Source organism: Narcine bancroftii, chromosome 5, assembly GCF_036971445.1.
Source record: "Narcine bancroftii isolate sNarBan1 chromosome 5, sNarBan1.hap1, whole genome shotgun sequence".
NCBI classification, from domain to species: domain Eukaryota; kingdom Metazoa; phylum Chordata; class Chondrichthyes; order Torpediniformes; family Narcinidae; genus Narcine; species Narcine bancroftii.
In genome coordinates, this window is record NC_091473.1 from 177,887,183 (window position 1) to 177,904,562 (window position 17,380).

At 49.1% G+C, this 17,380-nt stretch overlaps 1 protein-coding gene across 1 annotated transcript in view; it reads left to right on the forward strand.

The window, feature by feature from the left end:
• Positions 1–9,925: 9,925 nt before the first annotated feature.
• ccdc174 (coiled-coil domain containing 174) overlaps positions 9,926–17,380 on the forward strand; it is a 30,127-nt gene continuing 22,672 nt past the window's right edge. The window contains exons 1-4 of the mRNA XM_069939895.1: positions 9,926–10,085; positions 12,625–12,729; positions 15,834–15,934; positions 16,587–16,645. Coding sequence (XP_069795996.1) covers positions 10,044–10,085; positions 12,625–12,729; positions 15,834–15,934; positions 16,587–16,645 — 307 coding nt within the window. The 5' untranslated portion in view covers positions 9,926–10,043. The remainder of the gene's footprint in view (positions 10,086–12,624; positions 12,730–15,833; positions 15,935–16,586; positions 16,646–17,380) is intronic.

A 17,380-nucleotide genomic window follows, 5' to 3' on the forward strand; every position in this document is an offset into this window, starting at 1 on the left:
TCCGCCTGGCAGATGTAGGCAGCCTCCAAGAACGCGGCGCGGGCTACACACTCTACTGGTCTGGCAAGCCTTCGGATGAACGACGCCTAACTGGTGTAGGCTTCACGGTCAAGAACTACATTGCCTCCAAACTCGAAAACCTTCTGACAGGCCACTCGGACCGAATCATGTCCATGCGACTCCCCCTTCAAAACAAGCGTTGCATCACCCTCATCAGTGTCTATGCTCCATACCTTCAGGTGGAACCAGCAGAAAAGGACAAGTTCTACACTGACCTGCGCAACCTCATCCAACGCACCCCTACAGCCGACAAGGTTGTCATCCTTGGCGACTTCAACGCTCGTGTCGGCAAAGACTCAGAAACCTGGCCAGGAATCCTGGGCAAGCATGGCGTCGGCAAGTGCAACGACAATGGGCGCCTCCTGTTGGAGCTCTGCGCAGAACAGCGGCTTGTCATTACAAACACCCTCTTTCAGCAGAGGGACAGCCTTAAGACTACCTGGTTGCATCCCCGATCCAAACACTGGCACCTCCTGGACTACATCCTGGTGCGAGAAAGTGACAAACGAGATGTGCTCCACACCAGGGTCATGCCCAGCGCGGAATGCCACACTGACCACCGGCTGGTTCGCTGCAAGCTCAACCTTCACTTCAAGCCAAAGCCCAGGAACAGTAAAGCCCCCAGAAAGAGGTTCAATGTTGGAAACCTGCAGTCAGACGAAGCGAGAGGAAACTTCCAGGCAAACCTCAAAGCAAAGCTCGACGATGCAACCCGCCTCACGGACCCGTCCCCTGAAACCTTCTGGGATCAGTTGAAGATTACCATACTGCAATCCACTGAAGAGGTACTGGGCTTCTCCTCCAGGAAAAACAAGGACTGGTTCGACGAAAACAACCAGGAAATCCAGGAGCTGCTGGCAAAGAAGCGAGCTGCCCACCAGGCTTACCTTACAGGGCCGTCCTGTCCAGAGAAGAAACGCGCCTTCCATCGTGCATGCAGCCATCTTCAGCGCAAACTCCGGGATATCCAAAATGAGTGGTGGACTAGCCTCGCCAAACGAACCCAGCTCAGCGTGGACATTGGCGACTTCAGGGGTTTCTACGAGGCTCTAAGGGCTGTGTACGGACCCTCACCCCAAGTCCAAAGCCCGCTGCGCAGCTCAGACGGCAGGGTCCTCCTCAGCGACAAGATCTCCATCCTCTACCGATGGTCAGAACACTTCCAATCTCTTTTCAGTGCCAACCGCTCAGTCCAAGATTCCGCCCTGCTCCAGCTCCCTCAACAGCCCCTAAGGCTAGAGCTGGATGAGGTCCTCACCCAGGATGAGACATATAAGGCAATCGAACAACTGAAAAGTGACAAAGCAGCAGGTATGGATGGAATCCCCCCAGAGGTCTGGAAGGCTGGCGGCAAAACTCTGCATGCCAAACTGCATGAGTTTTTCAAGCTTTGTTGGGACCAAGGAAAACTGCCTCAGGACCTTCGTGATGCCACCATCATCACCCTGTACAAAAACAAAGGCGAGAAATCAGACTGATCAAACTACAGGGGAATCACGCTGCTCTCCATTGCAGGCAAAATCTTCGCTAGGATTCTACTAAATAGAATAATACCTAGTGTCGCCGAGAATATTCTCCCAGAATCACAGTGCGGCTTTCGCGCAAACAGAGGAACTACTGACATGGTCTTTGCCCTCAGACAGCTCCAAGAAAAGTGCAGAGAACAAAACAAAGGACTCTACATCACCTTTGTTGACCTCACCAAAGCCTTCGACACCGTGAGCAGGAAAGGGCTTTGGCAAATAATAGAGCGCATCGGATGTCCCCCAAAGTTCCTCAACATGATTATCCAACTGCACGAAAACCAACAAGGTCGGGTCAGATACAGCAATGAGCTCTCTGAACCCTTCTCCATTAACAATGGCGTGAAGCAAGGCTGCGTTCTCGCACCAACCCTCTTTTCAATCTTCTTCAGCATGATGCTGAACCAAGCCATGAAAGACCTCAACAATGAAGACGCTGTTTACATCTGGTACCGCATGGATGGCAGTCTCTTCAATCTGAGGCGCCTGCAAGCTCACACCAAGACACAAGAGAAACTTGTCCGTGAACTACTCTTTGCAGACGATGCCGCTTTAGTTGCCCATTCAGAGCCAGCTCTTCAGCGCTTGACGTCCTGCTTTGCAGAGACTGCCAAAATGTTTGGCCTGGAAGTCAGCCTGAAGAAAACTGAGGTCCTCCATCAGCCAGCTCCCCACCATGACTACCAGCCCCCCCACATCTCCATTGGGCACACAAAACTCAAAACGGTCAACCAGTTTACCTATCTCGGCTGCACCATTTCATCAGATGCAAGGATCAACAATGAGATAGACAACAGACTCGCCAAGGCAAATAGCGCCTTTGGAAGACTACACAAAAGAGTCTGGAAAAACAACCAACTGAAAAACCTCACAAAGATAAGCGTATACAGAGCCGTTGTCATACCCACACTCCTGTTCGACTCCGAATCATGGGTCCTCTACTGGCATCACCTACGGCTCCTAGAACGCTTCCACCAGCGTTGTCTCCGCTCATCCTCAACATCCATTGGAGCCCTTTCATCCCTAACGTCGAAGTACTCGAGATGGCAGAGGTCGACAGCATCGAGTCCACGCTGCTGAAGATCCAGCTGCGCTGGGTGGGTCACGTCTCCAGAATGGAGGACCATCGCCTTCCCAAGATCGTGTTATATGGCGAGCTCTCCACTGGCCACCGTGACATAAGTGCACCAAAGAAAAGGTACAAGGACTGCCTAAAGAAATCTCTTGGTGCCTGCTACATTGACCACCGCCAGTGGGCTGATCTCGCCTCAAACCGTGCATCTTGGCGCCTCACAGTTTGGCGGGCAGCAACCTCCTTTGAAGAAGACTGCAGAGCCCACCTCACTGACAAAAGACAAAGGAGGAAAAACCCAACACCCAACCCCAACCCACCAATTTTCCCCTGCAGCCGCTGCAACCGTGTTTGCCTGTCCCGCATCGGACTTGTCAGCCACAAACGAGCCTGCAGCTGACGTGGACTTTTACCCCCTCCATAAATCTTCGTCCGCGAAGCCAAGCCAAAGAAGACAAGATTATGAGAACTGTTTTCAGAGTGGATGCAAGTAGGCCTTTTCCACTTAGATTGGGGGAGATAAATATGACAGGTCATAGTTTTAAGGTGAAAGGGGAAAGATTTAGGGGGAACATTCGGGGAGATGAAGAACGAGCTGCCATCTGATGTGGTGAATGTGGACTCAATCTTGAGTTTTAAAAATAGATGGATAGATTAATGGATGGGTGAGGTCTGGAGGGTGATGGATTGGAGCAGGTCAGTGGGACAAGCAAAATAGTGGTTGGCATAGACTAGAAGGGCCAAATGGCCTGTTTTGTGCTGTAACATTCTATGGATCTGTGGTTCTATTTCTACCACCTCCTACATGATCCCACCACTAAACATATATTTCCCTCCTCCTCTCCACCTTCCGCAGGGACCACTCCCTCTGTGACTCCCTTGTTCACTCCTCCCTCCCCACCATTGTTGTTTCATCTTGTATTCATATGTGTGAGTTCCTAAGACAATGTCTTCTTTGGCTTGGCTTCGCGGACGAAGATTTATGGAGGGGGTAAAAAGGTCCACGTCAGCTGCAGGCTCGTTTGTGGCTGACAAGTCCGATGCGGGACAGGCAGACACGGTTGCACCAGTTGCAGGGGAAAATTGGTTGGTTGGGGTTGGGTGTTGGGTTTTTCCTCCTTTGCCTTTTGTCAGTGAGGTGGGCTCTGCGGTCTTCTTCAAAGGAGGTTGCTGCCCGCCAAACTGTGAGGCGCCAAGATGCACGGTTTGAGGCGTTATCAGCCCACTGGCGGTGGTCAATGTGGCAGGCACCAAGAGATTTCTTTAGGCAGTCCTTGTACCTTTTCTTTGGTGCACCTCTGTCACGGTGGCCAGTGGAGAGCTCGCCATATAACACGATCTTGGGAAGGCGATGGTCCTCCATTCTGGAGATGTGACCCATCCAGTGCAGCTGGATCTTCAGCAGCGTGGACTCGATGCTGTCGACCTCTGCCATCTTGAGTACTTCGACGTTAGGGATGAAAGCGCTCCAATGGATGTTGAGGATGGAGCGGAGACAACGCTGGTGGAAGCGTTCTAGGAGCCGTAGGTGGTGCCGGTAGAGGACCCATGATTCGGAGCCGAACAGGAGTGTGGGTATGACAACGGCTCTGTATACGCTTATCTTTGTGAGGCAATGTATGGACAATGTATGGATGAAGGAAAAGGATGTATGGATAAAGTTGTTGAAAACAGCACCATGAGGCAGCAAGTCTCCATTACAGATATTGCATACTGTGTGTCAGCCCCCTGCCGGCAGCCAAGTCTAATCAATCAGTAAGGCATTGCTAATGGCCATGCAAACATGATCACTATCATTGCATCTCCCTTTTTTCAAACAAAAGTAGCTTACTTTTAACTAACATGTTTTCTTTGAATAACTCTGCAATTTTAACTTTAACATCAGGAACTTACATTTTCATTATTATCAACATTGTTAACATTTACAGACACTAAAACTTGAAGAGTGAATAAGATAGCACCTACTTCATTCTAGAACAGGAGTCTTTAAATTTGCTCAATGAGCCTCTTGGGAGGATTCGCGTGTCTTGACGATCTCCTGATTGATTGTCCTTGAATCTGAGTTGTTGCCTCAAACGATGTCTTCTCAGATGTTCATTCAGGTTGTTCAGCAGTATTAGTCTTTTCATCTACTGTGTCTGGTCTCATTTGAAGATCTCGACAATTTCTTTGCAGAACAGTACCTTCATCTGTCTGAATGGTGTATGATCTTGGTTGGACTTCACCGAGGACAGTTCCCTTCTGAGTTTGTTTTTTCTTTTAGCCTTACTTGGGCACCAATGTGGAGATCCAGGAGGATTTTTGTTCCTCTGTCAAAGTAATACTTTTGCTTTTCTTTCTGTTGTTCTTTGAACTTCCTCACTTTCTCCCCCTCATTTGTCTTTAGGAAGTTCTCCTGAATGAGTAGGTTTGATCTTAGCTTATGTCCCATAAGAAGTTGTGCTGGTGACATGCCACACTCGAGCAGCATTGTCCAGTATACTAGCATGCTCTGGTAGAAGTCCGTTGCACTGTCTTTTGCCTTGTTCATCAGTCTTTTCACTGTCTATACTGATTTTTCCACTAGAGCATTGGACTGTGGCAAATGAGGACTTGACGTGGTGTGTACAAAGTCCCATTCTTTGGCAAACTGTCAGAACTTTAAATTCCAAAACTGGGGTCCATTGTCTGCGAAGAACTTGCTTGCCATGCCATGTCTGGAGAATATGCTTTCAAACCTGTTATTACAGCATCTGTAGTGGTGGTGTTCAGTTACATACCTCTGGATACAGGGAGTAATAGTCTGTGACTACCAGATAGTCCTTCCCTTGACATTCGAATAGGTCAGCGCCTGCCTTCTAGTAAGGTCTGTATGGTGCTGCCGGTGGCTTTAGTGGTTCTGCAGGATTGCTTGCTTGATATTTCCGGCATATTGTACAGTTTGACACTTCATTTGTTATGTCATTGTTGATTCTTGGCCAGTACATCACCTCTCATGCTCTTTTCGATACCGAGATGTCCTCCATGGATCCTTTTTAGCATCTCTTTACTCAGACTCTTTGGGATAAGGATTTTACTTCTTTTGTAGACGGTCCTCAACCACTGATAGTTCTGCCCTGCAGGTCCAGTACTCTGAAACATCAGGTGAGCAGTCCTGCTTCATATTGGGCCATCCATCCAAGATTGTTTTTCTCAGTTGTCTCAGTGTTTCATCTTTGTTTGTCTCTGACTTTATGAACTCCATTTTTGCATCTGATATGGGCAGTGCACTTGTGATCATGTCCACGAAGGCATTCACTTCTTCATCCATTTTGGTGTTTGCGGGCTCTCTCATGTCAACAGCTGTAGACAACATGTCTGCTGTGTACATTAGCTTACCTGGAGTATATGCTACATTCAGTGTATAACGTTGCAGCCGAATGATCATTCTTTGTATTCTCAGTGGACATTCATTTAATGGCTTTTGGAACAATGCAATCAAGGGCTTATGGTCAGTCTCTACACTGATTGCTTGTCCTGACACAAACTGATGAAATCTTTCACAGGCGCATGTGATGCTGAGCAGCTCCTTTACAATTTGAACGTATCATGTCTCTGTGTCAGTCATTGAGCATGAGGCCATATGCAATGGGTTGCCAGTCATCATATTTTTGCAGAAGAACTGCACTGAGCCCACTATGTGATGCATCTGATGATATCTTGATGGGTCTCGTTGGGTTGTAAAACCTCAGAACTGGTTCCTCTGTGAACAGTTTCTTTAGTTCACTTCATGACTTTTCATGCTCATGTTTCTACTCCCATTCAATGTTCTTTTCTGTTAGTCTTCTCAATGGAGCCATCTTTTTCTGAGAGGTTGGATATTAATTTACCCACATAGTTGACCATTCCATTAAAGCTCTGTACGTCCTTTTTGCATTGTGGCCTTGGTGTGTTCCCAATGGCGGACACCTTTCTGGAATCTGGTCTGATGCCCTCACTGCCAATAATATCTCCTAAAAATGCTAGTTCTGTCACCCCGAGCTGGCATTTCACTCTATTCAGTTTCGGGTTTGCTTTCCTTGTTGCTTCCAGTACTTTCCTCAGTCTCTTATTATACTCCATTCTCATGGTTCCCCAGACTATGATGCCATCCATTGAGGTATCAACTCCGTCCAGGTGCTCATAGACCAATTGGATAGTTTTGTGATACATTGAGGCAATTCCAAATGGTAACCTGAGGAATCTGTATCTGTCAAATGGACTAATGAACATGCACAGTCTTGAACCTGCTTCATCCAATTTTAACTGCCAAAATCCTGATGATGCATCTAACTTGCTGAAGAACGTTGCATTTGCAAACTGTGACATAATTTTCTTCACACATCGGAAGCTTAAGGTGTTCTCTCTTTATTGCTCTGTTTAGATCTCTTAGATCCAGGCAAATTCTAAGCTTTCCATTTTTTCTGTCCAAAATGACGAGTGAACTCACCCACTCCTTTGGCTTATGTATCTTCTGAATCATGTTCAGGCTTTCCATCCTGTCCAACTCTGCTTTTAATTGTTTTTTAAGTGCAAATGGAACTTTTCTGCATGAATGTATTATCGCTGGCACGTTTATCCACACTGATCATGTGTTCTCCTGGAAGGCAGCCTAGACCCTAAAATAGGTCCTTGTACACTTTCATGAGTTCATCATAGATGAACTTTCCACACCATGAGAACTCTTTTTTACCGGGTTCAGTTTCTCACAGGCTGTTAAACCTAGTATGGCCTGTACATCCTTTGGTACCACGATGAATGCTAGCATGTGCTCTTTGTCCTTGTGTTTCACTTTGACCATGCATTCTCCTTGCACTGGTATATCGGTACCTAAATATCCTGTCACCTTCACTTTTGTTCCATACATCTTTGGTCTGGGTCTAATCTTCTTAAAATCAGTCTCTGATATTACATTAATTTGTGCTCCAGTATCCCATTTAACTGAAATGTATATGTCATTCACTTTTAATTTCAACATTCAGTCTCTGTTTTTGTTCTTGTTTTCAGTCACAATATCTACATAGAATTCCTCTATCTCCCTTTCATCTACTGCATGAACCATGTTACACTTGGTTCCTACAGCAATAGGCATAATGGTTGCTTTTGTTGCACATATTTCATGTTTTACCATATGTTGGACACTTTTTTGGAAGGTGTTATGTACCGCATCAATGACATGGCTTTCAATTGTCCCTTTCATTTTTGTTCGCTGGCCACGCCTCTCTTTCCACTTTGGCGTGCTTTTTGTTAATCAGTTTTTGTCCATTCTTGCACACTGCATTCACGTTGCAGCTAGATTCACTGAACAGCTCTTTTGCCTGCAATTTTACAGTTTCTGTAGCCCTACAGAGTGCTATGGATTTTTCCAGGTCTAAATGTTGTTCTCTTAGCAGTCTTTCCCTTAGACTATTATCTGGAATACCACACAGAAGTCTGTCTTTTATCAGCAAGTCAGTCAGTCCACCAAATTCACGTGTTTTGCTTCTGTTTCTCAATTCAATCACATACTGATCAATACTTTCTACTGTTTTCTGTACACATGAAAAATCTGTGCCTCTCAAATGTCACGGTACGTTTAGGCATGCAGTATGCTTCAAACTGTTCCCATTATTTTTTCCAGTTTCATTTTGTCTCCTTCAGCAGCAAATGTGAAGTTAATATACACATCCAGGGCTTCATCATCCACGACATGTAAGAAAACTGATGCTTTCACTTTATCACTTTTCTCATCAGCTCCAACTGTCACTAAATACAATCCAAAATGCTGTTTAAATCTGTTCCAATTTTCAGCCACATTACCTGTCAGCTGAAGCTTCACTGGTGGATGTAATCCTTCCATTTTTTACTGTGCTAGGTCATCTTCACTGATCAGTTGCTGACTTTAGATTTTACCTTTTAAAGTATTCCTTTTAATTTCTTTCATCCCACTTCTGACACCATGTTTCATCTTGTATTTGTATATGTGAGTTCTTAAGACAACACATGGATGAAGGAAAATGTTCTTTACTTTAAAGTTATTGTAAACAGCACCATAAGGCTGCAAGACTCCATTAAAGATCTGCATCTTGTGTTTCTCTTTCTCTGTGTCAGTCCGCTGGTGGCACCCAAGCCTAATCAAACAGTAAGGCATTGCTCGTTGATTGCAACCATGATCACTGTCATTACAATCACCCCCTTGGTACCGACCCCTGTGATAGTAGGAGAAGCACCACTTGTGCCTACATCTCCTCCCTCACCACCATTCAGGGCCCCAAACTTTTCTTCCATGTGAATCTGCAGGGGTCGCCTACTGCATCCGGTGCTCCCATTGGAGAGACTGGGCACAGACTGGGAGATCGTTTCGTTGAGCTGTCCACCACAATAATGAATTCGCATCCCATTCCCTTGCTGACTTGTGTCCATACCCTGCAGGAAGATGTGTTATAGTACATTGTTAATTTTTTTCAGAATTCTGCACTCTTCTGTGCCAAACACAGATGAGGAAAAACTTACAAAAAACATTTCTTAATTTGTCAGGAGCACATCAAAATATTTTAACAGCTGGGAATTTCAATTTTTGTTTATATACAATTTTAGATAGATCAACTTGAGCAGTAACAAGGACAAAGGCAGCAAAAGCCATCTTGACATTAATGAAGGACCTGAATTTAATAGACATATGCAGAAGAATTCAATCGAGAGAGAGAGAGTGAGTGAGAGAGAGAGAGAGAGAGAGAGATTATTCTTTTTATTCAAATTTACACGATTCTTATACAAGGATAGATTTATTTTTAATATTGGCACATCTCCAAGGGAGAATTAATCAAGTTGATTACAAAGCAAGAATTTGATCGGATCATCACCTTTGTTAATGTTAAAAGTTAAAGTATATCAAGTATGCTACATTTTTAATGTATTATTATGTGACTATAACAGAAGCCTTGAATATTATATTATCATAAAAGAGTTTTGAACCATTTGATGTTGGGTAATTATACCAAGATAAACATTACAACTGGTGAAATCATGGCAAATCAGCAAGAGTTTACGATGAAAACCCGGAACCCACACGGAATAAAGTAGATATTACTAAATCTTCGAGCTTTTGGCCTGGTCGTGGTCTTTGACCTTAACAAAGATGGAGGCTCGGGCATCAGCAGCGACTGGTGACCGCAAACACCTGACCTTATTAACATGGCGGCTCGGGGATGAGCATTGCCTGTGACCGCAAACACCTGACCTTACTAACATGGCGATCGGGGATGAGCATTGCCTGTGACCGCAAACACCTGACCTTACTAACATGGCGGCTCGGCGTATGCGTAAATGCAACGTGACCTCACTAAGATGGTACTGGAGTTATATGTGGAGTATCGAGGATAACGTCGTAAATTAAACCAGTTCGTGTCTCGATGGATAGAAAAAAGAAAACTTTCGACGTGACGGCGTCATCGGTGAGTCACCGAGCAAAACGCTCGTGCAAGCGAGGATCGGGCTGAGGGCCAACTGCGGCCGGAGCTGCTGGGCGGATTGTGGCCTAAATGGTCCCGGTTCCCCCCGTCCTCGGGTCCCCCACCGGCCCCCACCACCGGGTCTTCCCCCCCCCCTCGCCCGGGCCCGGGTCTGCCCCCCCCCCTCGCCCGGGCCCGGGTCTGCCCCCCCCGCCCGGGTCTGCCCCCCTCCCCCCGCCCGGGTCTGCCCCCCCCCCCCGCCCGGGTCTGCCCCCCCCCCCCGCCCGGGTCTGCCCCCCCCTCCCCCCGCCCGGGTCTGCCCCCCCCTCCCCCCGCCCGGGTCTGCCCCCCCCTCCCCCCGCCCGGGTCTGCCCCCCCTCCCCCCGCCCGGGTCTGCCCCCCCCTCCCCCCGCCCGGGTCTGCCCCCCCTCCCCCCGCCCGGGTCTGCCCCCCCCTCCCCCCGCCCGGGTCTGCCCCCCCCTCCCCCCGCCCGGGTCTGCCCCCCCCTCCCCCCGCCCGGGTCTGCCCCCCCCTCCCCCCGCCCGGGTCTGCCCCCCCCTCCCCCCGCCCGGGTCTGCCCCCCCCCTCCCCCCGCCCGGGTCTGCCCCCCCTCCCCCCGCCCGGGTCTGCCCCCCCTCCCCCCGCCCGGGTCTGCCCCCCCTCCCCCCGCCCGGGTCTGCCCCCCCTCCCCCCGCCCGGGTCTGCCCCCCCTCCCCCCGCCCGGGTCTGCCCCCCCTCCCCCCGCCCGGGTCTGCCCCCCCCTCCCCCCGCCCGGGTCTGCCCCCCCCTCCCCCCGCCCGGGTCTGCCCCCCCTCCCCCCGCCCGGGTCTGCCCCCCCCTCCCCCCGCCCGGGTCTGCCCCCCCCTCCCCCCGCCCGGGTCTGCCCCCCCCTCCCCCCGCCCGGGTCTGCCCCCCCTCCCCCCGCCCGGGTCTGCCCCCCCCTCCCCCCGCCCGGGTCTGCCCCCCCCTCCCCCCGCCCGGGTCTGCCCCCCCCTCCCCCCGCCCGGGTCTGCCCCCCCCTCCCCCCGCCCGGGTCTGCCCCCCCTCCCCCCGCCCGGGTCTGCCCCCCTCCCCCCACCCGGGTCTGCCCCCCCCTCCCCCCGCCCGGGTCTGCCCCCCCTCCCCCCGCCCGGGTCTGCCCCCCCCTCCCCCCGCCCGGGTCTGCCCCCCCCTCCCCCCGCCCGGGTCTGCCCCCCCTCCCCCCGCCCGGGTCTGCCCCCCTCCCCCCGCCCGGGTCTGCCCCCCCCTCCCCCCGCCCGGGTCTGCCCCCCCCTCCCCCCGCCCGGGTCTGCCCCCCCTCCCCCCGCCCGGGTCTGCCCCCCCCTCCCCCCGCCCGGGTCTGCCCCCCCTCCCCCCGCCCGGGTCTGCCCCCCCCTCCCCCCGCCCGGGTCTGCCCCCCCCTCCCCCCGCCCGGGTCTGCCCCCCCCTCCCCCCGCCCGGGTCTGCCCCCCCCTCCCCCCGCCCGGGTCTGCCCCCCCCTCCCCCCGCCCGGGTCTGCCCCCCCTCCCCCCGCCCGGGTCTGCCCCCCCTCCCCCCGCCCGGGTCTGCCCCCCCTCCCCCCGCCCGGGTCTGCCCCCCCTCCCCCCGCCCGGGTCTGCCCCCCCTCCCCCCGCCCGGGTCTGCCCCCCCTCCCCCCGCCCGGGTCTGCCCCCCCTCCCCCCGCCCGGGTCTGCCCCCCCCTCCCCCCGCCCGGGTCTGCCCCCCCTCCCCCCGCCCGGGTCTGCCCCCCCTCCCCCCGCCCGGGTCTGCCCCCCCTCCCCCCGCCCGGGTCTGCCCCCCCTCCCCCCGCCCGGGTCTGCCCCCCCCTCCCCCCGCCCGGGTCTGCCCACCCCTCCCCCCGCCCGGGTCTGCCCCCCCTCCCCCCGCCCGGGTCTGCCCCCCCCTCCCCCCGCCCGGGTCTGCCCCCCCCTCCCCCCGCCCGGGTCTGCCCCCCCCTCCCCCCGCCCGGGTCTGCCCCCCCCTCCCCCCGCCCGGGTCTGCCCCCCCCTCCCCCCGCCCGGGTCTGCCCCCACCTCCCCCCGCCCGGGTCTGCCCCCCCCTCCCCCCGCCCGGGTCTGCCCCCCCCTCCCCCCGCCCGGGTCTGCCCCCCCCTCCCCCCGCCCGGGTCTGCCCCCCCCTCCCCCCGCCCGGGTCTGCCCCCCCCTCCCCCCGCCCGGGTCTGCCCCCCCCTCCCCCCGCCCGGGTCTGCCCCCCCCTCCCCCCGCCCGGGTCTGCCCCCCCCTCTCCCCTTTGCGGCTGCTGCCAAGCACAAGTGCACCCATCTTGGGCACAGGCCCTGTGGAACAAGCCTTAATTAGCCTTTATTAAAATTTGCAGATAGTAGAATTGTTTGCTTGTATCTCTACAAAATATAATTGCATTTTTAATAAACCTATTATAATGTTTGATATTGAAACAGCAGTGTTGGAATTAAAAGATTATCTCTGAGGGTAAAAACAAGATCTGTCTATAACTACTTGTATTTTGTGTCTGATTTATTGGGGTCTATAATTTTTAAGTGTTCTAAATACCTCTCTTTTTAAAAAAAAAATTTGTATTGTAGTTGGTCGATCTGAAGGCAGAACTTTATCGGAAACAAGAAGAGTTCAAACAGGATAAACTTCTGAAAGCTGCAGGGGTTCCGTATAAAGTAAAGCTTCCCAACAAGGTATGAAAGCTCTAGCCATTGCTATTGTCATTTTTTGTCAGGCTCCTTGTGGTTTTATTTATTATTGTGAATTTTTCAAGATTATGAAGTAAGGAAAACTTTCAACACCCCAAATACAGAAGTTCACCCTTGAAATTTTATTTGTGTTTGGTGAGATCATGACATGATTGAATGATGTTCTAGCACATTGGGATGCATTGGCTAGTGGATTTATTTCTTAATTTCCTTGCACGAGAAAGTAATCTGTTCAAAAATGTGATTCCCATACTGTGAAAGGGCTGGGTGGCTTGGAGTTTGTGAAATGTGTTCAGGAAAGTTTTCTAAATCAATATACAAAGGTACCAACGAGAGTGGATACAGTACTTAATCTCCTATTAGGAAACAAGACAGGTCAGGTGATAGATGTATGTGTAGGCAAACAATTTGAGTCCATTGACCATAATGTCATTAACTTCAAATTAATTATGGTAAAAGATAAATCTGGTCCTCATGTTGGGATTCTAAATTGGAGGCAAACAAATTTTGTGGAAATGAGAAAGGATCTAGGAAGAGTGAATTGGGATATCTTGTTTTCCATCAAGGGTCTGTTAAGTACGTGGATGGCCTTCAAAGGTGACATTTTGAGTGCAGTCTGTATGTTCCTGTTAGGATTGAAGGTAAAGTTAACAGGCATAGGGAACCCTGGATTTCAAGGGATATTGGTGATCTGGTTAAGAAGAGGGAGATGTGTAGCAAGTATAGGCAACAATAAGATCGTTGAAGAGTACAACAAATGCAAGAGAATACTCAAGAAGAAAATCAGGAAGGCATAAGCAAGACATGAGGTTGCTTTGGCAGATAATGGGAAAGTAAACCTGAAGGGATTCTACAAGTATATTAAGAGTAAAAAGATAGTAAGTGACAAAATTGAGAATAGAGTGGTCAACTATGTGTGGAGCCTCATGTAATGGGGGAAATTGTAAACAGTTTTTTTTGCATCAGTATTTACTCAGGAAAATGGCATGGTGTATAAGGAAGGAAGGGAAACGAGCAGTAGTGCCACGGAATATATGGAGATTGAGGAGGAGGAGGAGTTTGCTGCATTACAGTGAATAAAGGTTGATAAATCCACCAGGCTGGATTCTATATTCCCTTGGTCATTGAGGGAGACGAGTATCGAAATTGCTGGGATCCTGGCAGATATATTCAAACTGTCCTTAGCCATGGGTGTGGTGTGGTGCCGGAGGATTGGAGTGTAGCTCATGTTGTCACCCAGTTGTTTAAAAAAGGGCTCCAAAAATAAACCAGGTAATTGTAGGCTGGTGAGCCTGACTTCAGTAGTAGGTAAATTATTGGAAGGAATTCTGAGAGATCGGATATATAGATATTTGGACAGCCATGGGCTGATTAAGGACAGTCAGCATAGCTTTGTGCATGTTTAATGAATCTTGTAGAGTTTTTTGAGGAGGTTACCAAGAAGGTAGATGAAGCAAAGGCTGTGAATGTTGTCTACATGGCCTTTAGTAAGGCCTTTGACAAGGTCCCACATGGGAAGTTAGTTCAGAACGTTAAGACACTAGGTATCCATGGAGAGGTTGTAAACTGGATATGAAATTGGTTGTGTGGGAGAAGACAGAGAGTGGTATTGGATGGTTGCTTCTCAGACTAGTGGTATGCCTCAGGGATCAGTGCTGGGACCATTGTTGTTTGTTGTCTATACCAATGATCTGGATGACAACATGGTAAATTGGATCAGCAAGTTTGCTGATGAGACAAAGATAGGAGATGTTGTGGACAGTGAGGAAGATTTTCAAAGCTTGCAGAGGGATCTGGACCAACTGGGAGGATGGGCCAAAAAATGGCAGATGGAGTTTAATGCAGACAAGTGTGGGGTGTTACATTTTGGAAGAGCAAGCCAAGGTAGGGCATGCACAGTAAATGGTCAGGCACTGAGGAGTGCGGAGGAACAAAGAGATCTGGGAATACAGATGCATTGTTTCCTAAAGGTGGTGTCGCAAGTGCACAGGGTTGTAAAGAAAACTTTTGGCATCTTAGCTTTTTTATAAATCAAAATATGGAGTATAGATTTTGGGATGTTAGATTGAAGTTGCTTAAGACATTGGTGAGGCCAAATTTGGAATACTGTGTGCAGTTCTGGTCACCTAACTACAGGAAGGATATCAGTAAGATTGAAAGAGTGCAGAGAAGATTTACTAGGATGTTACTGGGTGTTCAGGAGTTGAGTTACAGGGAAAGATTAAGCAGGTTAGGACTTTATTCCTTGGAGCGAAGAAGACTGAGGGGAGATTTGATAGAGGTTTACAAGATTATGAGAGGTGTAGACAGAGTGGATGCGAGTAGACTTTTTCCACTTAGATTGGGGGAGACAAATATGAGAGGACATAGTTTTAAACTGAAAGGGGAAAGGTTTATAGGGAACATTAGGGGAAAGTTCTTCACTCAGAGTGGTGGGAGTGTGGAATGAGCTGCCATCTGATGTGGTGAATGTGGGCTTGATCATAAGTTTTAAGAATAAATTGGATAAATACATGGATGGGAGAGTTATGGAATGGGAGCAGGTCATTGGGACTAGCAGAATGATGGTTGGTATAGACTAGAAGGGCCAAATAGCCTGTTTTCTGTGCTGTAGTGTATGGTTCTAGGTTTGCTGTTATTTATGGTGCCTTTAAAGATTATTTAATGCTGAATATTATGATTCTCAGCTGGCAAAGTATCTTGTTTCCAGATTTGTGCCTGCATTTTAATTCAGTGGTATTTGAAAGAAGGTTGGTTGGTGTCACATTATGAAAATTTCTGTTCTTCTGTGATTATTCCTTGCTTTTACTAAAGTAATTAGTTCTTTGTGTACAAGTTTGAGCTGTAATGTTTGCTCGTGCACTGTCCATCAAATTAAAGGTAGTCGTGCAGCACGGTAACAGACCCTTCTGACCTACGAGCTCGTGCCACCCCAATTAACCAACAACCCCCCCCCCCGGTACGTTTTGAAGGGAGGGCTCACGTTGTGTGACCCCACTACGCTAACTGTGCTGCTCATTTTTTTTAGTCAATATTTTCTAATCCTCTGAGATGCAGATTAATGAAATATTTATGGATAAATTTCATAGAAGCCTGGAATCTGGAGTAAACAAAATATTGGAGTGTCTGATCGTTCTGAGAAGGATGTTGAAGAAAGGTTTGAGGAAGAACATGCACTTGATAAATCCAGGTAAGAGTTTTGAAGGCATGGTGCCAGTAACTCTCTGGTACCTTCATGAGAAGGGCCATGTGGAGCTCAGCAAACTTGATTAAAACATTAAATCCTGGAAATGCTCAGCATGTCAGACTGCATTTGTGGAAAATGAAACAAATTACTATTTTGGTTCAAAGAATTGTTTGCATCAATGTGCCAAATGTATTGATTATTGCAAGAACTTTTTGGGTTTGTTTCATGTTTTCGGCATCTGCAGAACTTTTGATTCCCAAATTGTTGGATCTGTGGGCTCATGAGTCTCAAGGTTGTGATGGACTTCATCCTTGGGTCTGAAACAAAGTGGCTCAGAAGATTTAACTTTCTAAAATGGCCTCAGAAGCACTAAAATGGAAAACAGCCATTGCAACTCATTTGTTCACAGAGACTGAGATGGAAGGGAAGCAACTTGATTATGGGCTAGTCCACCTCCTTGAACCTGAACCATCTGTACTCACTGCTCCAGTCTGACCATTGTCTACTTTTGCCTTTGCTCAGATTTTAAAAAAGAGATATTTAAAAGGGCCACTTACAGGAGAATATTTGTGATCTGCTTTTTTATATAAAAAAAAAGCCATGTTTATGCTTGGCGTGAATTAGTCCAGGTTTAATTAATTTGTGTTTACTTTAGACAGAGGTTGGAGGAAAAAGCAAAACTTTATGATCAGATGACCAAAGGAGATTTTCCAGGTCAGTTGGATAATGTTTTAAACTTTCATTCTGGAGAAATGTTGAAAGCAATATCAATTGTAGAGTAATCATGAAGTGAAGTTGGCTGTTTCCATCTCACCTTGAGCTGTGTAATGATCATAGTGGTGTCAAAGAGAGTGTCATCTGTCCCAATATGATCTGTTATCTTTTAATCAAAGTCAGGCCAAAGTTGAGATTTATTGTCAGAGAACGTGCATGACATCCTATACAATCATGAGGTTATTTTTCCTGCAGGTGAGGCAGAATTTCTACTTTTAGATAGTGCAAAAAAAAAAACTGTATGGCCCTCAAGAAAAGATACATATGCAAGAGACTACAAAATTACAACCAAGTCTCGTAAATTGATTTTAAAGGCAGTATCCAGACTGCTCATCTTTTACTGCATGTGGTATGGTGGGACTCTGCCATCAACTGGACCGCCTCATTTTTCGCTTTCTCATTCTGTGAAGCTCCATGGGAAAGAACTTTATGAAGAGCAGCGTTTGGTGACGATGTAAGAGTGGGAAAGGAGGCCGAGAGAGAAAGCACCTTCACTGTGGTGAAGGCGAGGCAAGGGAGCATCAAGTGGTCCAGTCTCGTGGAACGTGGCAGGAATTACAAGAGGATGATCAGTTGAATGCGAAGGCTAGTTGGATGGGAGGAGAAGACGAGAGGAGCCCCTATTCAAGTTCAATGTGGGAACAGAAGTGAGGGAAATAGAATTGTCAACTCTAT